The sequence below is a fragment of the Anabrus simplex genome, chromosome 1, assembly GCF_040414725.1.
Source record: "Anabrus simplex isolate iqAnaSimp1 chromosome 1, ASM4041472v1, whole genome shotgun sequence".
Classification (NCBI taxonomy): domain Eukaryota; kingdom Metazoa; phylum Arthropoda; class Insecta; order Orthoptera; family Tettigoniidae; genus Anabrus; species Anabrus simplex.
Window position 1 is genome coordinate 1,079,885,264 of NC_090265.1, and position 23,842 is coordinate 1,079,909,105.

At 37.0% G+C, this 23,842-nt stretch overlaps 1 protein-coding gene across 1 annotated transcript in view; it reads left to right on the forward strand.

Annotated features, from left to right (window-relative positions):
- Nucleotides 1-4,522: 4,522 nt before the first annotated feature.
- Nucleotides 4,523-23,842, forward strand: part of Cubn (Cubilin) — an 882,604-nt gene continuing 863,284 nt past the window's right edge. The window contains exons 1-2 of the mRNA XM_068225286.1: nucleotides 4,523-4,543; nucleotides 7,345-7,512. Coding sequence (XP_068081387.1) covers nucleotides 4,523-4,543; nucleotides 7,345-7,512 — 189 coding nt within the window. The remainder of the gene's footprint in view (nucleotides 4,544-7,344; nucleotides 7,513-23,842) is intronic.

Sequence of the window (23,842 nt, forward strand, 5' to 3'; positions counted from 1 at the left end):
AATGCTCTCAAATACATGTTTTTTACAGTTTATTTTACAAAATAAGAAATATCGGCTGAAAAACAGAACCCACACAATTGTGCGTGTCAGGACTTAATTCAATACTTACCAAAAAAAATTTAAAACTTCAACTCAGTACATGATCAAATGTTCTATTTTACAGTGTGGAATGATTTTAAACAATTAAAATCTTATACATTACATTTCTCACGTAGAGTATGAGTTCTGCTTTCACAGTCCTTTTTGTGGCAGCACCCAGCACTCCCGCATGCATTGCCTGCAGGGAAACCTAGCCCGCACAATTGTGTGTATCAACATTAAAAACCTCATGGTATCACGTACGAAGTTGTAAGTTCACAATTTATGTTTGCTAAACAATTTACACACTTCATTGATTATATTCTGATATTCAGTAAAGCTTCTAGATTAATATGAATGCAATAAATAAATACTTATTTTAGGCATTACTGCTTCCCGCCATCCTGCCGATGAACTGTATTTTTAAACTCTTCTTCCTGTCCCCCGGTGGTCAAGTACTAAATAAAAACAGCTGAAGTACATGCTACGTGTCCCGCACAAGCACTGCAGTCTGGTCTAGCACCAAGAAAAACATAAAATAAGCTCAGACATAAATAAAATACGAACCCGCACATTTGTGTGTACACGGTCTGAAAGGGTTAACCAACAGAGACACAGGGACCTCATCTGAAACATTTAGAGTATTACATGAGTTGTTTGTAAAAAAAAATCAAATTTGTTTATTTTTATGGAAACCATTTGGCAGTTTGACACTCCTCTTGACAAGCAAAGTACTGTATGATTTTTGATTTACAAAATACCATCCACATCACTTGATCTGCCAAGCCGCAGGCGAACCTGGTCTAGACCTCCCAGAAGACCAATTTTGACTCTCGGACTGGAGCATCCAGAACTCTGGACCGATAGGACTACTCGGGCGAGAACCTTAACCACTTGGGCTATTCTCACATTCATGGTCACGAACCAGACTGAAACTTCTTATTCTGTAGACTTGACTGCTGTTGAATTGAGCCCAAATGCTGGGCCAGGCTTAGTAGACTGAAATACTTTCAAATTCTTGGTGGCAGCCTTAAAATCAACACAAATCTTTAATGTCATTTCAAACATCATTGTTGCAGGCTCCAGCAAGAGGTGCTACACCATCTGTTCAGGTGACAACCCCGAAACAAGCTTGTCTTTCATGGCCCTGTCATGAAATGTACCAAAATCACATCATTTGGGCTACTTTCTCAGGGCATTAGCAAAATCCATCAATGACTCCCCCTGTTGCTGGACATCGTGCCAGAACTTATACCTATCTGCTATAACACATGATGGTGGACAATAAACCTCTTTTAACTTAAGAATGCAATCCTCACAAGAGCTCTGAGCAACTGTCTTGGGTGTCAAACTGGTCTTTAGGACCTATACACCTCTAGTACAATCATCAAACATAGAACAGGCATGTGACTCGCCTCTGCCACAGAGAATACAGTACACTAAAATAATATTTGAGTCTTTCATTATAATTTTCAAAGGGCTCAGCTGTACTTAAAACAGGCAATAGAATCAACATACTGACCAATGTAATGTGTGTGGCAATCATCCTTCTAGATTGTGCAGAACTGTTGAAGACATAGGAACCACTTGCACCTGATGGTTAGCTGTAGTATTTACTTCTTTAGCATTACTGGGATTCAACATTAAAACAAACAACCAAAATGTGAAACAGAGCGTTAACCACACGATGATTGAGGTTATCTTAAAACACCTCCCCCTGTGGGTGGGAGCAGTAGAATTACACTCACTGTATCCCCTGTCAGTTGAAAGAGGCAACTAAAAGGGGTCCCAGGGGCTCTGAACTTGAGAGTGTGGGTTGCAGACCATGGGGCCCTTAGCTGAGTCTTGGCATTACTTCCATTTACTTGTGGCAGGCCCTTCACTTTCATCTATCCTATCTGACCTCCCTTGGTCATCCCTTGTACTTTTCCGACCCTGACAGTATTAGGTATCGAGGCCTAGGAAGTCTTTCATTTTCACACCTTTCGTGGCCCTTGTCTTTCGTCGGCTGACACCTTCATTTTTTAATGTTGGATCCCTCCATTTTCCCCCTCTGATTAGTGTTATATAGAGAATAATTGCCTAGTTGTACTGCATCTTAAAACAATAATCACCACCAATTACTCTTGAAACACTGCATAATGCACTTAAATTCATTACCCATGCATGCAGGTTCATATCCTCATTGCCAATTTTATATGTCCAAGGTGTCTTAAAGATTCCCGCACTTCATAAATAATAAAAATTTATTGATGTACAAGAAACAAGTATCACACAAAAAACAAATTTGCATGATCCAATTTCAACTCAGTCCAACAGAATACTAATTCCCCAAGAACCAGTAAGCAGTGCCATGTTTCTCCAGAGAGGATACATTTGCAAAAGCAATAAAGGTTAACCATTAAATGCATTATATTTTTTATTTTGACACTTTGAATACATCTTTGAGATCCCTGGAATGTTTATAGCAAGGAAAAAGGATTTAAAAGTTCCATGTCAGTAGTTGTCACAATTTGTGTGTGTGCAGTATCTCAGACTTCGGCAATTCATTTGCAAGATGTATTGAGGAGGAGTGCAACAGGCTTCAGCAGCCAGCACAATTCCAATCCTCGCTGCTAGATGGGGATTTCATTCATTCCATTTTCTTACCCGGTTGTATGACTGGAAACAGGCTGTGGATTTTAATTTTTTGTGGATGTACTTTGGATGGTACTGTACCATTACGTTACTGTCCAGATGCAAATACGAAGGAAACTTCAGGCAGAATAAATATATGAAAAATGTCACCAAAACTCAGATCAACTGAAGTTTAGAAGGCATGGAGTTGCAATAGCCACGTTTCAGAACATTGAGATGGAACAGATATTGTTTAAAAGTAACTGAAACCTAATTCATTCTTTAAAAGAAGAAAAAAGATTTATTACGTAAAAAACATCAGAGAAGAAGGAAGACTGAATCTGTCGTCACTGCAGATCGAAGAACAATTTAAATATAGATTGAAGAAGAATTGCGTGTGACATAACATAGAAAAGGAAATAGAAATACGAAAAATCTGATATCTTCAAATTTGAATACTGGCTGAAGGTAATATCGAGACCGCTGTGGAGAAGAAGTGAGAGGGCAAAATTCTGTACTTTAGGCAATATAGTACATAGAAGAGAAGTTGGATTAGCAATTGAAATCCGTATTAGCCTGGGAAAGATATATTTACTAATGAGAAGCTGTATCCAGATAGTAATAGATATGCAATTTCAAGTAGCAACAATAATAGTATATTAAGAGGCTAAATGAATATTTTAAATATGTATTCTGCCAATCCAGTGTTGATTTCTACTTTCATGAACAACTGTAACATCATGGAATCCGCTTAAGCTGAGGGAGATGATTACCTAGGATGCTATAACGAAGCACAGCATCAATGCATTGGGACCAGAGATGACATCCACAGAGGCGGTAACTGGCTGCATGGAGTACATGTAACATCTGAGAAGAAGGAGACAGTTCCAGAGGAGTAATGAGATATGAGATAAGTTTCTTGTTTAAAGGTATTTATATCATTAGGTAGAAATATTTTCTTTCAACAGAATTCTCAGTCAGATTTATTCTATGTGCCAAAATCAGTGGCGGCTCGTGGATATCAGCAGTGGGGGGCGCGCCTTAGTTTCATAATTCCATAATATATCTCAAGTTCTTCAAACCATGTTATCAAAATACACACTTCGAACACTATACGGTGCAATGCATATGCAATTATTATTATTATTATTATTATTATTATTATTATTATTATTATTATTATTATTATTAACATTTGCCTGTTCTTGTCCACGATCGAATTATGCTTACGAATAGTTTCACTGTAGTGATCACTCAAACAAGATACGACATTGACATTACCAAGCATTTCAGAGTCCATGGTACTATTGATATCACCCCTATGGTGATCCATTTATCTCCTTTCCTAGAACGGGTGAATAGCAGGCAAGGAATGCAGTAAAAGGTTTCTGAGATATCACTTCCACATATCCGCGCGTTCTTGTTATATACGTCAGGAGAATTAATTTGTCTTTGAAAAACCCTATTTTCATTTTCCTTGGTCTCCGGTTTTTTCAACGAGAAGTCTGGTGTAGGCCTACCATACTCCTTCAGTTCGACTTTCTTTTCGATAGAAAGAGAAGAAAACGTTGGTTCTTTAATATGTTTGACGGTAATCACACTGTACGAAGTGCAAACATAACACTACGCCTACATATAATTCACAACCTTTCTCCTAATTTCACTTCGTCACAGTCACCTCACGAGATCATTCATCAACACACAGCTTAAACATCGCACTCTCCAGTGAGTATCGCCAACATGAGTCAAGTGCGAGGAGACAGTAGTTACAGTCGTTACTCGTTTCGTTAGTTAATAATCCTACAAATTACAAGACTATTTTAAATATATGCCGGCACATTTAACTCAGGTAAGTGCGTCAGTAAAATAGTTCCTAGTTTTAGGATAGAAATGGCACGAACTGACCCCTGTTAAATAGAAATCAAATCAGTAATGTTTCGGGTAGGTTGGCTACAACCATAGGCCGCGGCAGAAACGCGCCCGAATCTCCGTTAGAACAGCACATTCCTGTTGTGCCTCTGATTGGCTCCCTCAAGGCCAGTCAAGCGAGACTCGGAGTGTTTGGTCCGCTATGAGAGAGCGCCCTCCTGCGCAGGGCCAGCAGCGCATCGGGCCGCAGTACAGTACAACTCGCGTCCTTGATAATAATCTTATAGTAAAATATTTCCCTTGTTAACATTTAAGATTAAAATTCCCTAATTTAATGGAACCCCATGGGGGGCGCGCGCCTTAGCGCCTCCCAAACGAGCCGCCACTGGCCAAAATTCTAACCATCAATGGCAGATCTCGGTCATAAAAACCATGAATATTATTTATTTTAATTGATATGTATACTGACATGTGAAGTGATAAGGTTATGTTAATGCTTTTAGTGAGTATATTACATATCAATACATGATACCAATCTGCTTGGGAAGGCTATTCAGTTATGATTCAGAAAACATTGGAAAGAACACGTCATATAAGACGCAAATGAGCTCTAGGAGGCAGTTGTATTGACATGGAGAGATGGATCCTATCTGAATTATATGAGTATTGCAGAAGTAATATCATCGAGGGAGATTATTATCATAACAAATGAGATGTTATAAGGATTAATAATGAAATGAGAAGAATGATGGCTAAGAAGAGATAGATTTTAATTGTGTATTAGTGGAAATATTAAGATTTAAGTGTTTGTATTTCGAGAGGTTATATGTAAGAAGAACATATTATGAAGTTGTGTGATATATATCGATAGAGGATCGTATTGGATAACTATTATAGGGTTAGGCTCATGTTGAGAAGAGTGTATTAGCAAGAGACCAGCTGATTTTATGTCTGTTTGAAACACATAGTGACATATTATGAGTAGTTGTTAGCCTCCTCATGCATAATGGTGAAGATGTATGGATATATAATAAGAGTAATTGACATATTTGGGGTCTTTCTTTCCCAAACGATCTGTAGATTGAGATATTGAGGTAATTCAAATTAATGGCACGGTGGAATATGAAATGAGGTTAGACTATGATTGATGGTGGAATAATAATATGACTGTTTGGCACATACATTCATTTACTATACTAGTTGATGATTAATGAAAGGAAGATTTAGCTTGTTTATATTTGCTAATATCACTGACAAATTTTAAAATATAAGAATATTTCATTTCTAATAACATTTTTGAAGGTATGGCAACAAATTTTGACCATATGAAGGAAACTTATCAAATATCTTGAATCTCACAATTAAAACAAGGTCATGAGAAGAAACCCAAACACTATGTGTGAAATAATGAAATTGGACATGATAGGCCTCAATTATGAAAATTCCCACATATAATAAAGATGAAGTTTTTGTGTAGGGAACGTCAGGATGGTCAAATATGAATGAAGTTAGATGAAAACTAACCAAACTACATGAATTATATTTTCAGTAGGGCATTTTATTCCTAACATTAAACTTAATTTTTCCCGACAGAGGAGTCGAATTGTGATTTAGATGCTACAAGATGGTATTATATAATTCAGTGTCATGAAGTTCAGTATTGGATGGATAAGTTTATATCCTAAAGAAAATCCCATTTCAATTATGAGTCATAACCAGAGAAAAATATGTAAATAAGAAAGATGGTATCACAGTTGATCACCATAAATTTTTAAATTTTTTTTTACTTTGAATAGAAGCACATTGTTCTTTTCTCGAAATTATCAGAATTCATTTAACTTTTCTTCAGATTAGCATGGTAATAAATTAGTGTAAATGATAAGTTGGATTTATTATTTATGTAAGGTAGGATAGGGTATGTAGAATTAAGGTCACAGATTCATTTGCGTCGAGGGTTATTGATACTGAATGTCGAATGGAGCTGTCAACCAACAAGAATATGATTTATTGAGCAATATTTAGAGGACTGGAAGGCGATCTTTCTTGGAACCTACAATGAATAAATAGAATGTGGCTGAAATAATTTTTTTTCTTTTTCCATTTGTTACTTGAAGGAAATAAACAAATACTGTATATTACTGTTACTCCCAAATCCCATACCACTTCTCACAGCTGACTCACTTTCCACCACCTACTGTACTAACAGCTGCTCTTCGTCTAGTATTGTATCTGTGTGTTACAATTTCTGGAGTAAAAAGATTCAAGACTGGTTGGAGATTTTAAGACAAAGTGTACAAGTGCATCTTTTCTGTAAGAACGTGTTTCTCATGAACAAGATATGTCAAACACAACAAGAAGTTAAGAGTTACAAGACACACTAGCATTTTATTATTCCCATTAATAAGGATATTTTAATTAAATGCTGTTAATATTGTAAAGTTTTAGAGAACCTGTTCTTTGTGTTTAAAATTTTTAAAAGTCTGTAACAAGGAATCATGGCTGATGATGTCCTAAAACAGGACGAAACATGTCTCATAGTTAACGTGGAGTTAATATAGAATTAATGCAGAAATAAATAGTCAAGTGAATATTGTTGTGGTGGAAAAGAGGATTTTTATTTTATAAGTTTTGATTACATTGTGAATTTGTCGGTCTAAATATGAAATGAAATGAGCGGATTTGTGACATTTCATTTAAAGTCTCTCTCTGTAATTTATCCAGGTTTCTTATATAGAGGTTGCTTTTTATCCTTGAAGACATTTAATCCTTTATTTATATTAGGTGAGACAAGCTGTCGACCTACTTGGCGATTCTGAAGGGGGAAGGTTGTCTAATCTTCAGCGTACCATCACCAAACTAAATAATGCAATATTTGGCAAAAGTGGACTGGGTCCACGAGTGTCTCAGCTAGAGCAAGGTGTGGGGAATTCCAGCAGCAGCGGAGAAGTGGTAAGAGCTTTATAGAAGAAAATAATCTTAGCATTCTTATAGTGAAATACAAAGCATGATATTAATGCAAAATTCATTTTAAATGAGAGAAAATGAGGGAAATATCTGATTATTTGTATTCATAATAGCAAGTAATGTGTGTGATAAACTGTTTTACTATTCAGTGGCATAAATAAAGTTAAGTGTGAATCCCTCCATAGGAAACATCATAATGATCCATCTCAAGCACACTAGTGGTATCTCACATATGTAGTGCAGTTTTGCACACCCATCAGTTTTTCCAGTATTTCATTAATTGAAATGCTCTCTTAAATATGTTTGTAATTTAATTCTATTTATTTTAATTTGGCCCTCTGTGATTTAGGTAGAAAAATGTTTCCTACACAACAGTATCTCAGATTAAAACCTTGAAGATTGAATGTAAAATTTGAGCTGAGCAAAGCAGAGGCAGGAGAAATTTTCTACTGTATCTCTGAATTCCTGTGAAAATTGTATACCAGTAATTCTTCAAGCTATAATAATTAATTTTGTCAACTTCCTGGGAAAGAGTGATATTGTTCACTAAGATTTCTCAGTGCCATCTGGAGGTTCATCCTTTGATCTCTTAATGTACTCAGTTTGAATAAGTACAGTGGGTGTTATGCATAAAAGTGAAGTGCTTACTCAGAGTTCTTACTCGCTAGTGGAAGAGGGGAAACACTCAACTGATAAACAGTATGCATAACATCTCCCTGCGTTGCATGAGTCTGTACTCAATGTTCCGAGTGTGAACTGACGATTGCTGACACACGGCTTCTGGGAACTGAGGCTCAGTGAGGTAGGTTACAACAGCGGGTTATGGTTTCTAGAATAATTTAAGTGTTAGTTACCATGGAGGAGGATGGTACTGAATTTCAGGCAGGTTTCATATAGTCTATGTATTGAAGTCTTAACTCATCCTATTTTCGAAATTTCAGCTACCAGATGTTCGATCAAAAAAAGCAGCAGCATTGTAGGTGATCATCCAGGAAACAAGAAGTAAATTTGGGATTGAATTATCTGAAGCTCAAATGTTTAAAAGAATTCAAAATATGAACAACAGAATTAAAGCAAAAACAGACTTGAAAAGAACAGGGAAAAACCAGTCCACCTAAAATCGTGGGAAAAGAATTACTGGGTATAATGGAGAGTGACTCAAATCCATCAATAAACAGACTGCAAGTTAAGAAAAATGTCATGAAACAATAAATAAACAATAATAATTACTGTGCAACATGAATTATAATTGTATTACTGAATATTTCTAATAATATTGCTGAAGGAAAATCAGCAGTGGTGGCTTCTTGATCAACACATGACCCAGGTACATCTTTAAGTCTTACCACAACCACCCTGAATCTGTAGCAATACACCTAGGAAAGAAAGTCGAACAGGAAGGAGGAAAAAAAAAAAGGCTGGTGCAGAATGTAATTTGCAGAGTTGCGAAAACAAGTGCTAATAAAACAGTTGCGAGTTTCATATTGAAAGAAGATGTGAAATTAATTTATTTTATGTTCCGCTTGTCATTTGCAGGTCCTATGATCCAGGCAGATTTTAGTTTTAGCAGCATACTAAGCGGTGGAATTCTGTTTCGTACTCCACTTTCTTCCATGTCTTCCGTGTCTTTCGTGTCAGGACTTAAAAAGAGTATAAGTAAAAAGTAGCTAGTTTGCTGGACAGTGGTTGGTAGTTTTAAATGTGACAGCATTAATTGTAAAAACATTGAAATCACTAAAAACCAACATAGATTTTTCAGTTATGATTTTCTCCTGCTCACTTCAAAAATATAAAGGAAAGATTTGTAGTATCAGGACCCAAACTGAGAATGACATACTCTTAAGCCCTGGCACGAAAAATTGTTTCAATCACTTGTTAAGAGCATGGTTTGAAGGCCATAATTATATGTATAACAAAATACTTCACCACAAATGCAAGACTAATATAGGCTTAAAATGAGATGACTGATCTATGTATTATAATTGATAAAATATTATTAAAAAGAACACATTTGGCAAGAACTTAACCCTAGAATCATAAAGTCCCTCCAGGGTTTTGGCCTTTTTGAACCATCTTATGCACATAAATAATGTAGCCATTGGCAAGTGATGTATTAATCATACTATAAAAGATACACATTGGCCATCTCGTTTTTCTTGAAGAGGACATCAATGTTGACATTTCATCGAAAGTGTCCACGGCACCTTTAGTCCCATTGTAGTCTTCTGCCATATCTTTTTCCCACTGGCTGCTATTGTTCCTACTTCATGGCATGTAGAAAGGAGGATTACATTCTTGTTTGGTTTTCCTTTATGGGATACCATTGTTTTTATACCATCATAACAAAACATGGAGGACCCAAACTTTCTTCCCTTGACTGTTTTCATCTCTGGTGGTATCTGTGGCTTGTCTTTTCTCATTGTTCCAATGATTGTCAGGTTATGGTCACAATGCAGAGAATCAGCCAGACGAATTGAGGTGAACCAATTGTCAGTCATAATATTTCTCTTTGATGCATGTACTGGCCGGGTAATTTCATTCACGAAATACATTACTACTAATGTCTACCGAAGAGAGTGGTTCTCTGTCTAATTCAGAAAGAACTGCCGCTATCAATTCATCATCGTGCGCTAGATTTTTCCATTTCAGTATCCTATTAAGCTTACGTATTACGTACAAAAAACATTACTGTAATAAACCTGATATTCACCCTATTTACAGCTATGTACAAATCACGAACACTTTCACAAATCATAAACTTTCGTCTCTCAGACGACGGTCATATCGCAGTGAACAAACAACTGGACCTTTATGCTTGAAACCAAGGTCAGCACTGATTGTTGATAGCTGGGGAAGAATAGATGGAGGGGGAAGGCACAGTTCATTAGCATCTAGAAATTACCGCGGAAACTAGAGGGGTGCGTAGTCTGGGAGACGAAAGTTTTTGATTCTAGGGTTAAGTAAGATTACAATCCTTGTAGTAGCCTTGCCATTTCATCCCTTCTTTGTTGTTCTCTCTCTCTCTCATGTATCCACCTATCATCAACTTGTACGACCTCTTCATCTGCATTCACAATTTAGAGAATTTTGTGATCTTAGTCCCTGAGATATTTTGCTACATTGTGCAGAATGAAACAATCTAAAATAACTAACGGTACTTTTTCTGTGGCTATCGTATTTTATTCTGAAGTATTGGAAAGCATTGTTTTACCTGCCCAAAACATCCATTATCATCCTCTCTTTTGTTATATACTCTAACAGAAACGCCCATACTTTAGCTTTGTCAGAGAGCATGGGTTGATGCCAGGGTGTGTACGGTCTGTGCTAGGAACTACAGAGAGAAGGGTATTTGAGTCTTTTGAAATTTAAGTCTTTGTTTATTCAAGTTAGACAAGAAATATATCACCTTTTACAGATGTGAAGGATGGATTTGAAAAAGACCAAACAGTGGTTGGAAGTGACGCTGTCTCTCGGCATCGGCATCGGCGATACCCCACGTTGCCGGACTCCTTTCCCCTCACCACGGATATCCTCTCAGCCCCATGGCACCACATTATCCCACGGCAGTTAACAGGTCTTGAAGGTCCAATGAAGATCGGGATCGACCCTGAGAGTCTGACGCCTGATGATCGATTACGTGTAATGAGGAATTCTTGATTTAGCATTTAATTCCACTTCGGTCCCATGAAGGGAGTAAAGACATGTATAGGTATCGCACAGACTGTCAATGAGATGTGTTACGACACTTCTTTACTGCACTGCACATTTTGCGAATTAGTACCTTCACTGAATATTACTACTCAAAACAGTTCATAGAATTTACAAGTTCCACAGTTCATAATGAAAGAAGAAGATTAACACAGTTCAACATAAATGAAATTATTGTTGTTTGGTGCACTGTTCTAGTGCACTAAGCCTACTTAGCGAACACAGTTCAAAAACCTTGGGTCTGTTCTGTCACTAAGGCACAGTCTCATAAAAATAAATGTTGTTATTAAAGCACAGTTTTTACAAAATAAATTCTGTCATTAAGGCACAGTCTTGTGAACCTACATTCTGTTATTAAAACACAGTTTTTATGAAATAAATTCGGTCACTAAGCACTGTGTTTTGAACCTAAAAGGCATGATTGTAATTTGATCAGCATAGTTCGAAGGAAAAATATTAACACTGTCCAACAAATAATCAACATGGTCTTTAGAAATTATTATGATACAGTTTGTTGTGAAAGACTGACATGAGTCAAATGGTCTCATTTGTAACTGAACTATCACTTCCCTGAATATGTACAGTAACACAACGATAAACTATTATGGGGCGAGTCCACCCAGTTTATGCAAGTTGATAATTTATGATTATTTGCTTGGAGAATTTAGTCCCATTCTCAAGAATGTTAATTACTTGAACTGTTCAAGTTTTAATACACAAGTCCATCAGCTGTTGATGATTCAAAATATTATATCACTTCCTATCTCTCACAAAAATAAGAGTTCAAAGTTTCCACCTGCGACATTTAGAAATGTGTATGTCCACAGACGCAAATACTTGTACTTTCAGTAAACACAACCACCTTTGGCAGTTTGCTGAACAGAGTAACAATCTCTAACTGATATCTTCCACAGCTGTCCCGCACACCGTCGCAGCTGGGAATACACACAGATACTGATTTAAGCTAACTAAACTAGCTCCTTTTATGCCCGTAGTCCAGGCACCGTGGCTTCTGGTTCGTCGATCTTCTATCTTCAATTTCTCGGTTATCCCACTGCTGATTTTAATGAAATTTGGTATTCCACCCTCTGTTGTTATGGGCCACATGGTGATGTAATTAAAATTTTTGTATTACATTCGGTTCTGGAAATTATGAGATGGAAGGAATCAAATGTTTGATGGTTATGTCATGTGTTCTTGGCTGGCTTTATATCAGCGAGCAGATTGCATGCATAGCTGCTACAACCATCACCTGCATGCACAGCGGTATTTTCAAACTTCTCATACAGTTGTTGTCACAAGTTGCGCTTGTGTGCACCAGAAATACTTTGATAATGAATGTCGCTGTGACAGTCCCGTTTCAATACTTACTGTAGGGGGTTTGTTCTTCAGTTTCAGGATTTTGGTACAGGGTCATAAGCCATGATGCAATACATAACCTGCATCCCCAAGAAGGGCATTTGCACAATTGGCTGTCATTACTGAACCAGGCCAAGTGACGTCCACACTAGGAAATTATTCACTCGCGTTGCAAATGGCTTGCACATGTATTATAGGTACCCCTTTCCTATTAATATAATTATCACCATGCTGATATGGATTTTTTATATAAGATAATGTGTACAGTCAACAGCCCCTATAGCACTAGGGAAATTATACCTTTCCTGCCACTGAATTTTGGCACCCGGTAGAGCTTGAATTGTCATTGGAAACTTTATCCAGTAATTAAATCTCACTTCAATCGCAATCAAAACATCAGAAATTGTGCAGGATACTGTACTCTGATTAGCACCTACGTCTTCAGCCATGCCACCCTGAAAACCAGGATCGCCAATGTAGCACCACAAAAAAAAAAAAACCCTCATACTTTCTTCATTGCTAATAGCACCGCCTCTTGCTTCATCATTTTCGTCCAGAAAATACTGTGCCATCCAATGCACATTTTCCTTTTCAAACCTATAAAGTTCTTTATAATTATGGATATCTGAGTCTCGGCATTCCTTCTTCCTGCAACATCCATAAAATACTCCATTATTGTGCACATAGTCCTTATAATTTCTCGTGAGTCAACTGCAGAGGTAACTTGCTGATTTCTGAGTATAAACTGTCGCCACTCGATCTTTATGCATACCATTCTGGAGCAAGCCCTTGCTCCACTGTGTGACGTCACGCACTGAGTGTTGAGTAAGTGGACTTCTCACTTGTTCTTATGCATGCGATGAGTTAAAACTCCAAATACATGAGTGAAAAGTATTTACTCATCTTTATGCACATCACTCAGTACCAGAAATGTCCGACTCCATGGCTAAATGGTTAGCGTGCTGGCCTTTGGTCACAGGGGTCCCAGGTTCGATCCCTGGCAGGGTCGGGAATTTTAACCATCATTGATTCATTTCGCTGGCACAGGGGCTGGGTGTATGTGTCGTCTTCATCATCATTTCATCCTCATCATAACGCGCAGGTCGCCTACGGATGTCAAATCATAAGACGTGCACCTGGCGAGCCGAACATGTCCTCGGGCACTCGCGGCACTAAAAGCCATACGCTATTTCATTTCAGTACCAGAAATCATTTCTAAATGAATTCCTCAATTTTCTGAAATAATCATAATTTACCTACCAGTACTGAAATAACTGAAAATTATAATTAATGTTGTCACTACAGTTCAATATAAAATTATAGTTATTGTAAGAATTTTTTTGTGAAGGTATATGATTTTTACAGTATTTTGTTGAATAAATTGGAACAGAGTACTCCCATACCCTAGTTCAGGATCACCTGAAACTGGGGAGGGAGAATTCATTTATTGCAATCCATTTTTGCACATGCATTTAATTTTGTTAGATAGAAAGAAAAAATATCTATTACTACATTAAATTATACTTAAACCCAATAGTGTTTATTGCCTTTACTATTAATTATTACTTTTTCCTTTTGTCCTACATGATAAACAATGTTATATATTCTGGGGGAAGCATGTATCCTATCCTCCATTAATTAGTTAGTGCTACTTTTATTTTCTATAATTTTCTTTTGCCACTTATTTTTTAAATGCAGAAAAATGTTGCTGTTCCTCCTGGTACAATTCACTCTTTATTTATTCATTTTACAGTTGTATGGAATCCTTTCTTTCTCGTTCTATTTGTACGTGGTATTAATTTCCCAAATATTTAACCCTAACAGAAACAGTCTCCATACATGCTCTCAATAGATCTTCCTCTTACAAAGATTCCCTACAGAATAAGCAATGATTCCCATTATGTTTCTCTTTTAGACCCTTCTTATATACTGTATAGCCATGTATCCTCACCATACCTTTTACTTCTCTGTTTGGAAGCTTTCTTTCCTTACTGACATGTTTTGGATAAATTTGCAGAATTCCAATTATGTTCTTTTAGGCTTACATTCTGCCATTATCATCCATTTCATGCTAATCATTACTTTATTGCTGAATTTCCTGTTTTTGTTCTGAAGCTCTCTACTCCAGTCGTCTCCCATTCTTATTTGTCAAGCATTCTTTTAACTTTCATTAGCCGATAATCACCATTTAAAGGTTTCATCTGGTGTTGGAATGGAGTATGGCTTTTAGTGTCGTTAGATCCCAGGATTGGTTCGGCTCGCGAGGTGCAGGTCTTTTGATTTGATGCCCGTAGGTGATCTACGCGTCGTGATGAGGATGAAATGATGATGAAGACAACACATACACCCAGCCCCCGTACTAGGGAAATTAACAATTCCCGACCCTGCTGGGAATTGAATCCAGGGCCCTGTGACCAGAGGCCAGCACTCTAACCATTTAGCCATGGAGTTGGACATCTGGTGTTGATATAATAAATCCAATATTTCCCTCCCATCTCCCCTTCTTAATTGTAACCAATATTTTAGTACCTTTCTAGCTATATCTTCATGTCTGATTCTTACTCCACTACTAGCTGTACAGTCTGGTAGACCTATTATTATTTTGAAAAATTTATTGCCTATTACCTTTACTTTCTTTACTGCTTTCTTTATTGCCCCATACTTCTACCTCATACAGTGCTCTAGGTTCTACAAGTAACTTTAATATTTTTTAATGCAGCTTATATTGCTCATCTAATTTGTTCATTCCACTTACCGTTAGGTGCTAAAATAATTCCTAAACATTCTACTTTATTGACTATTTCTAATTCTATACCATCTAATCACCACCATTCTTTTTTCTTTCATTTACTTCCCTTTTTGCATACCATTATGTTTGTTTTATTAATGTTAATTTTTAAACTCCATTTTCTGCAATATTCAGCAGTTCTTATGAAATGAAATGGCATATGGCTTTTAGTGCTGGGATGTGTCCATGGACTTTGTTTTGCCAGGTGCAGGTCTTTTGATTTGACTCCTTTAGGCAACCTGCACGTCATAATGAAGATGAAATGATGATGATGAAGACGACACATACACCCAGTCTCCATGCCGGGGAAATTTACAAATTATGGTTAAAATTTCTGACCTGCTGACCATTTAGCCATGGAGCTGGACAGCAGTTCTTATGATGCTGCTTTGCATGTGAACTGATGCTAGAGAGAGCAGAAGGATGTTATCTGCAAAAACCAGGCCAGAAATTTCTTTCTTGTTATGACATGGGCTTGTCATATTCCCAAAATATCGTTAATAAACAATACTGATGATAGCTTTCACCCCTGCTTTAGCCCAATATTTGAATGAATCTCTCTTACCATTAAGTCTTACTTTAATCATGCATTTAATTTCTGAATACAGTTCTTCTTTGGCAATAATAAGTTTATTTGAAACCTCTATTCGAACCAGCTTCACAGCGATTGCCCACCTGCTGACAGAATCAAGAGTTTTCTGTAGATCTAATAGCTGTAACATATTATTTACCATTTATTCTCTTTATACTTCCTTGTCCAAGCACTTGCCTCAGCTATATTGCTCTTCTCTATTATTTTGATACGGTATTTATCTTTTTGCACAATCACGGTATTTATCTTTTTGCACAATCATTTTATTGTAGGTTCTAGAATCTTCCCAACTCTAATATGCTCAGCATTATTAAGTATTTATCTATTAATGTTTTAATTGCAAATGAAACTAGATTGGTATACTGAGAGTATAGAGATCCTCTGCCTATTTTATGTGTATTGTTGTTAATAAATGTAAATCTAACAAATATAAATCTTACTAGCTATATGAACACAGCAAACATTTTTCTGATGGACTGCATGTCCATTTGTGGCTGGGAGGCGTGACCAGTCTTAAGGAGGGTAATAGATCGGGAGAGCATTGTGGGATACGAGGTATTGCTCGCACATCGTTGATATACTGTAAATTGATTCTGCATGTACTGTATGTTTCTTTAACCTTTAAAGAAAGAACAAGTTTATGTTATTATATGTGAATTGTGATATATGTATGTAGACCTATGTTATATTAAAATTTTGCTAATCAAATTTTATATTCTGTGCTATGAAATGTAACTACCTCATTGTAAATTATAAAAAATTTCTTCTCTTACAGTCTGGCAGTGTTGATGCTAAAATTAAGAACTTGAACACTAAGGTATGTATGAATGTCACAATTTCTATATATTTAGTATAGGCTATACAGAACATTCATGTGTTTATATAAAGTAGCTATATCCAACAGAGTAATGCCCCTGTAAGTGTGATAAAACCTCTCTGATGTGCTGAAAAGAAAGAATACTGTCAACGGCTTTCTCAGTAATACGTCTAATTATTTAAAATATGAAAATGTGTCTCCAGTTAGATATATCTTCATCATATCCTCCCTTGTGAATAAGTATTATCCTGGCTGTTGTGAATATTTCTGTACATTTCTTGAATTTAAGCATACCATTCACCAAGAGCCATAATAATCTTGCTTTTTTAAACTCCTTCAGAGCTCTAACAATAACACCATCTGGACCAGCTGCAGTATCAGATCTTTCTCTGGCAAGAGATAAATTTATTTTAGAAAGAATCTGTAATCTCAATATCCTCTACTATATATATAGGATATGAAGATGGGAGATGTATTAATGGATTTTTGTTTACAAAAACATTTTGATAATGGTTGAAAACTGAGGAAATAGGAATTTTACATTGCTTACCAGTTTGATGTTTCATAACATTATGCACAACTTTGTGCCTTTGATTAACCCTTTCGCACTCAGCGCGCCGATCTATCGGCACGAGAGGTTATGGTGAAAACACTCACGGCGCCGATACATCAGCTCTGTCCTATTTAGGCATTTTCGTCATAACCGTGGCTGTTAAATCGTAACAGTTAATCGTGACGGTACCTTAAAACGTTGAATTTGCGTTTTACTCTACAGATATATCCACCAGCCCTACAAAATATTTTTATTTTCGACATATGAAATCTGTTGACCGTGAATGTTTATGTTGTGGTAATTTGAAGTTGTTAATTGTGTGGATCTGTTTTGGTTGGCTTATGAATACAACAATTTGATCTTGATATGAGTTTAGTTAAGAGTATATTTCGTTTCTTTGGTATATCGTGTGTTTGCGGTACTTCACAAACTATAATTTTACTCCATTTCATAACTCCGTTGTTGCACGTGCTTGCGTCATCTTTTTATCGTAATGGCTAGGCCATATTCAAGGCCGAATGAAGCCGATATCCTTGAATTTTAAGATGATTTAGACAGTAATAATGACCTTCTTTTGCCGAAAGTGATTCGCATTATGTGGGAAATGACACAGTCACAGCTGCTCACCGTGCATCGGACCACGAGGACATGACATCGATGACCATTACATGTACAGTGAATAACTATGTGCCATGCTTCATGAATTAATTGCAGCACACACATCATATTGATATCAAATTAATCAGAAATAAATGTTCTTTCTTTAAAGGTCTAAGAATAAAGAAGGAATACGCAATAATGTCTGATTTTTCAGCCATTGAAAATCAAAAATATTTTTTAAAATTTATTTTCAAAATTTAATAATTGTTTCTGGCTTTACCAATAACAATACGTTCTAGGTATGTTCATTTCTGAAATGCTCATAGTTTCCTCTATTAGTGCGATTTATTTTATTTTAATGTGTGTTAAACTCTTTATGTGTTGATTTTTTGTAAGTCGGTTTGGAAAATGACAGAAATTAGTCTGAGTGTCTTCGAGCAAACTCCTGTATATAGGCTGAGTGCCAAAGGGTTAAAACAATAGGACTGGGATAGTTCGAATTGGTAATTCCTCCTTTCTTCCTTCCTATTCTGCTTTGTCAGCCTCCCAAGGTTTCTTAATTTTGAATATGCTGTAGTCTGTCCTGCCAGCTGTTTCTTTTTCAGATTAAATAACAAACAGCAGGGTGTTTTTGACCGGGAAGTGAACTGACAGATTTAGCCAAGAATTTTGTTAGCTAAACACGTGCTGATTCAAATGACACTGTTATATCACTATTACTAATGATGATCAAACAATTTCTCTCAAATTCCTTTATAATGGATAATTTATCTCCGATACACAAAGTGGAGAGTTACTACAAATTTGCAATACATCACGTATTTCGTCATGGCCGCATGCTCTCATCTACACTGAATAAGCTTTGATTTGAGCTTTAATATTTTAATACTACTGTATACTCCTACGATAAGCAGCTGGATGAGCTTTACTGATGTGAATTGCAGCAGATTTGAAGTTTATCCACAAATATTAAAAATTTTGAATCAACTAATCCCATCTCTGGAATTCACTGCAAGGGTTGGATCAAGATAAGTTCAGCTCTGCCTGACATTATGGAAGGAAACTTGTAGTCATTTACATTACAAATGATACAACCAAAGAAAATTACAGTGAAACTCTGTTAAGAAGTTTTTCAAGGGACCACAAAAAAAAAAAAAAAAAAAAAAAAAAAAGAGTGAAGGATTGTTTCAAGGAACATGTTGCAAAAGGACTAAATGAAAAGGCTGAAGGAAACACAATAGAGGAAGAGTGGATAGTCATGAAAAATGAAGTCAGCAGGACTGCTGAAGAAATGTTAGGAAGGGAGAAAAGATCAACTAAGAATCATTGGATAACTCAGGACATACTAGACCTGATTGATGAACGACAAAAATACAAGAATGCTAGAAATGAAGAGGGCAGAAAAGAATACAGGCGATTAAAGAAGATAGAAAGTGCAAGGTAGCTAAGGAAGACTGGCTGAAGGAGAAGTGCAAGGATGTTGAAGGTTGTATGGTCCTAGGAAAGGTAGATGCTGCATACAGGAAAATCAAGGAAACCTTTGGAAAAAGGAAATCTAGGTGCATGAATATTAAGAGCTCAGATGGAAAGCTACTTCTAGGGAAAGAAGACAAAGCAGAAAGATGGCAGGAACATATCCAACAGTTGTATCAAGGTTAAGATGTAGATAATTTGGTTCTGGAACATGAAGAGGCTGTAGATGCTGATGAAATAGGAGACCCAATTTTGAGGTCAGAGTTTGACAGAGCTGTGAGTGACCTAAATAGGAACAAGGGACCTGGAATTGATGACATTCCCTCTGAATTACTGACTGCCTTAGGAGAAACCAGCATGGCAAGGTTATTCCATTTAGTGTTAAGATGTATGAGACAGGAGAAGTCCCATCCGATTTTCGGCAGAATGTTGTTATACCTATTCCCAAGAAAGCCGGTGCTGACAGGTGTGAAAACTATCGCACCATTAGTTTAGTATCTCATGCCTGCAAAATTTTAACACGTATTGTTTACAGGAGAATGGAAAAACAAGTTGAAGCTGAGTTGGGAGAAGATCAATTTGGCTTCAGAAGAAATGTAGGAACTCGTGAAGCAATCCTGACCTTACGTCTGATCTTAGATGATTGAATCAAGAAGGACAAGACCACGTACATGGCATTCGTAGATCTAGAAAAGGCATTCGATAATATTGATTGGACCAGGCTATTTAAGATTCTGAAGGTGATTGGGATCAGATACCGAGACCGAAGTATTATCTACAATCTGTATAAAAATTAGTCTGCAGTGATAAGAATCGAGGGCTTTGAAAAAGAAGCAGCAATCCAGAAAGGAGAGAGGCAAGGCTGCAGTTTGTCCCCCCTCCTTTTTAATGTTTACAAAGAACAGGCAGTAAAGGAAATCAAAGAGGAATTTGGAAAGGGAATCACAATCCAAGGAGAGGAAATCAAAACCTTGAGATTTGCCGATGATATTGCTATTTTATCTGAGACTGCAGAAGATCTCGAGAAGCTGCTGAATGGTATGGACGAAGTCTTGCGTAAGGAGTACAAGATGAAAATAAATAAGTCCAAAGCAAAAGTAATGGAGTGCAGTCGAACGAAGGCAGGTGATGCAGGAAATATTAAATTAGGAAATGAAGTCTTAAAGGAAGTAGATGAATATTGTTACTTGGGTAGTAAAATAACTAATGATGGCAGAAGTAAGGAGGACATAAAATGAAGATTAGCACAAGCAAGGAAGAGCTTTCTTAAGAAAAGAAATTTGTTTTTGAAGACAAAACATGGACGATAATTGTTGTATGTCCGGCGCTCCCTTTCTCGCTCCGCCAGCCAGCTGCACACGCGCCTGTGTATCATTCTGCTAGCTTCGACGCGCAGCCCTCAGTGCGCGTGCCTGACCATCGAGTGTACTATAAATAGGAGCTCCCTGCCTGCTCACTTGCCCACTCGCCCCGGTGTCCAGCTCCAGAATACACCCTACGTCGAGCACGGAGGCTACTCCTCTTGAAAATGTGCTTCGACCAGGTGGACTGAATTTCTGGCAGTACGAGGTTTCACCTCTGGTCACCGCTCCCTTACCTGTTTCCGCTGCCTATGTTCCGTAATTCTTTTACAAGCCATTTTCATTCCCTAAGTTATGCAAGCTCCCTTAGTTTCGCTAGGTGGAATTTCTTCAATCAATTGAACTTGCTTTTTAGGAATTCAGGCACTTCAACAAACAAGGACTCTCAAAGACATTTATGTTAGTGTGCCAGATAGTTCTCGACTATCAACGTGTCAATTCACAAAGACTATCTTTTCAAGATAGGAGTGTATATAAAGACTGTAAATCTGTACATATTGTATAAAGACAAACTTTTCTCAAGATTCAATATTCCTTTTTGCTTCAAAATAAATTTCTGTTATTTGTGTAAATATCATAAAAGTGAAGCAATAAAAGTTGTGTTTTGTAAACTTCAACCTTGGTTACAACAATAATTAGCTCAGAAAGAAAGAGAATAGAAGCTTTTGAAATGTGGTGTTACAGAAGAGTGCTGAAGGTGAGATGGATAGATCGAATCACAAATGAAGAGATACTGAATCAAATTGGCGAGAGGAGATCGATTTGGCTAAATTTGATGAGAAGAAGAGATAGAATGATAGGACACATCTTAAGACACCCAGGACTTGTTCAGTTGGTTTTTGAAGGAAGCGTAGGTGGTAAGAATGGTAGGGGTAGACCAAGGTATGAATATGACAAGCAGATTAGAGCAGATGTAGGATGCAGTAGTTACGCAGAAATGAAAAGGTTAGCACAGGATAGGGTGGCATGGAGGGATGCATCAAACCAGTCTATGGACTGATGACTCAAACAATAACATACCTGTATCTGTTGACACATGATGCTTGGCTGTCCTGATTGATGTACATTGTACCGTAGTACACTGATTTGTTAATTATTGTTACATATATTATCGGCACACTTTATCTGGATGCATTTACACCCTAGTGCTGAATCGGTCGACTTCGGCAATCTTCGAGATTTGTACAGGCAACCTTTGAAACACAAACTATGAATCGCTTAAGCATTGTTGTGCGACATCTGGCGTAAACTTTACGTACTAGTACTGTTGTTGTTTACACAGCAAAGCCAAACTATAGAATTCATGCTAGGAACAAGATTCGCATCGAGAAATGGTATATGTTGTTATATAATGTGTACGTGACACAGTTGTTGGCTTAAGATAACAGTTTAGAAACTTCATATCGATCGATCATATTCTCAATTCAATTCAGATTTCATTTTCATTCATTTGGCAGCACTACCGGAACCAAGACAGCTCCCTCCTTACTCCTCACCCCCGTACACAAATTCATCCAGATAAAGTGTGCCAATAATACTGTATTATGATACACAGTGTATCACTTTGACATTATCACAACACTATGTTACACTGTTTCACAACAAGGGATCCCGTGTACTGGATAACACTAAGCTTTCTTCCACAGATCAAACAAAGAAACTTGTTTCCACTTCTTTCTAATCATGTCTTTCTGCATTTAGTCCTGCGCTGAGTACATTAGTTCAAGAAGCGTGGAAGAGTTAGTTGTAATTGCTAATTGCGTTATGTCACAAATGCACTTTGGGGCCTTTTCATGGTTTGAATCTTCTTTTGATCCTCATCTTCTTTCTCGTATCCTTCTTCCGCTTCTTCCTCTTTCTCAAAATTGTGATGTATCTTAAATCATTCATCACTTTGAATAAAGTTCTCTGCTTCACAGTAAACTTTTCTTTCTTGAGACAGGTCGGATATTGCTGATACATTTTCAAGCACTTCATTCGTTCCATCATCTGTATTATCACTCTCTCCACACAGTTTCTGGCTAATTTACTTTACAGCCAGTCCAATCCAGTTCACTGCATCTAGAACTGACACAGTGTATGAACTGTCAGCTGTTTCCGTATGCAAAATCAAAGATTGCATCAAAAAGTGTGTACAGTATGATTTGAATGTGAAAATGACACCCATATCCATTGGCTGTAAGACACTTGTTGTATTAGGTGGGAAACAGAACAGTTTCACATTTGACAGTGTTACAATTGGGTGGCAGGTGGCATTGTCAAGGAATAGAATAATCTTCTGGTTTTCCTTTTTCATTTTTGCTTTTAATCCCTTCATAAGTTACGAATTTCAGTTTAGTCCATATTGATAATTGATCACTATCAAAGGGTAGAGAACGGCCCACCTATTTGTTACCATTAGATCAATATAGTATCTTATATAACTATAACTAGTACCAATTATATAAGATACTATATTAATCTAATGGTATTGAATAGGTGGACTTTTCTCTAACCTTTTGATAGTTAAGCCATTCAACCACTCTTTCATTAAAGTATCAGTCATTCAAGCACAGTTATTGCTTCGCCAGAAGGCTATTGATTTTCAGATTCTTGAAACATCTTGGTTTCACTGTCTTCCTGATCATGAGAGGTTTTTCCAGTTCTCCCTCCTTGTTCCCACTCAGTAACACTGTAAGTCTTTCCTTCGACACTTTAACCCAAAACACTTTTGTCCTTAATCTCAAGCGACTTTGTGGGTTATAAATGAAAAAAACAGTACTGTTTCATCCGCATTGAAAATGTTTCTACTTTCGAATTCTGAAATCATACCTAGCAGTTTTGATTTCCAGTCATCCACTGCAGTTTCATTCACATCCTTAATTGCCTACAAACTTGATTCCAGACAATACTGTGCCTCTTCATGAAACTGTTGAGCCATCCTGTAGACAAATTGAACTAGTAATTTCCAAGAGATCTGGCTACAGCAAGAGCTTCACTTTGAAGCATCGGACTGGAAATGATCATGCTTTTTGACTGAGCAGGGGTGAACCACTCCGACACTATCTCGATGATTTCCTCATTA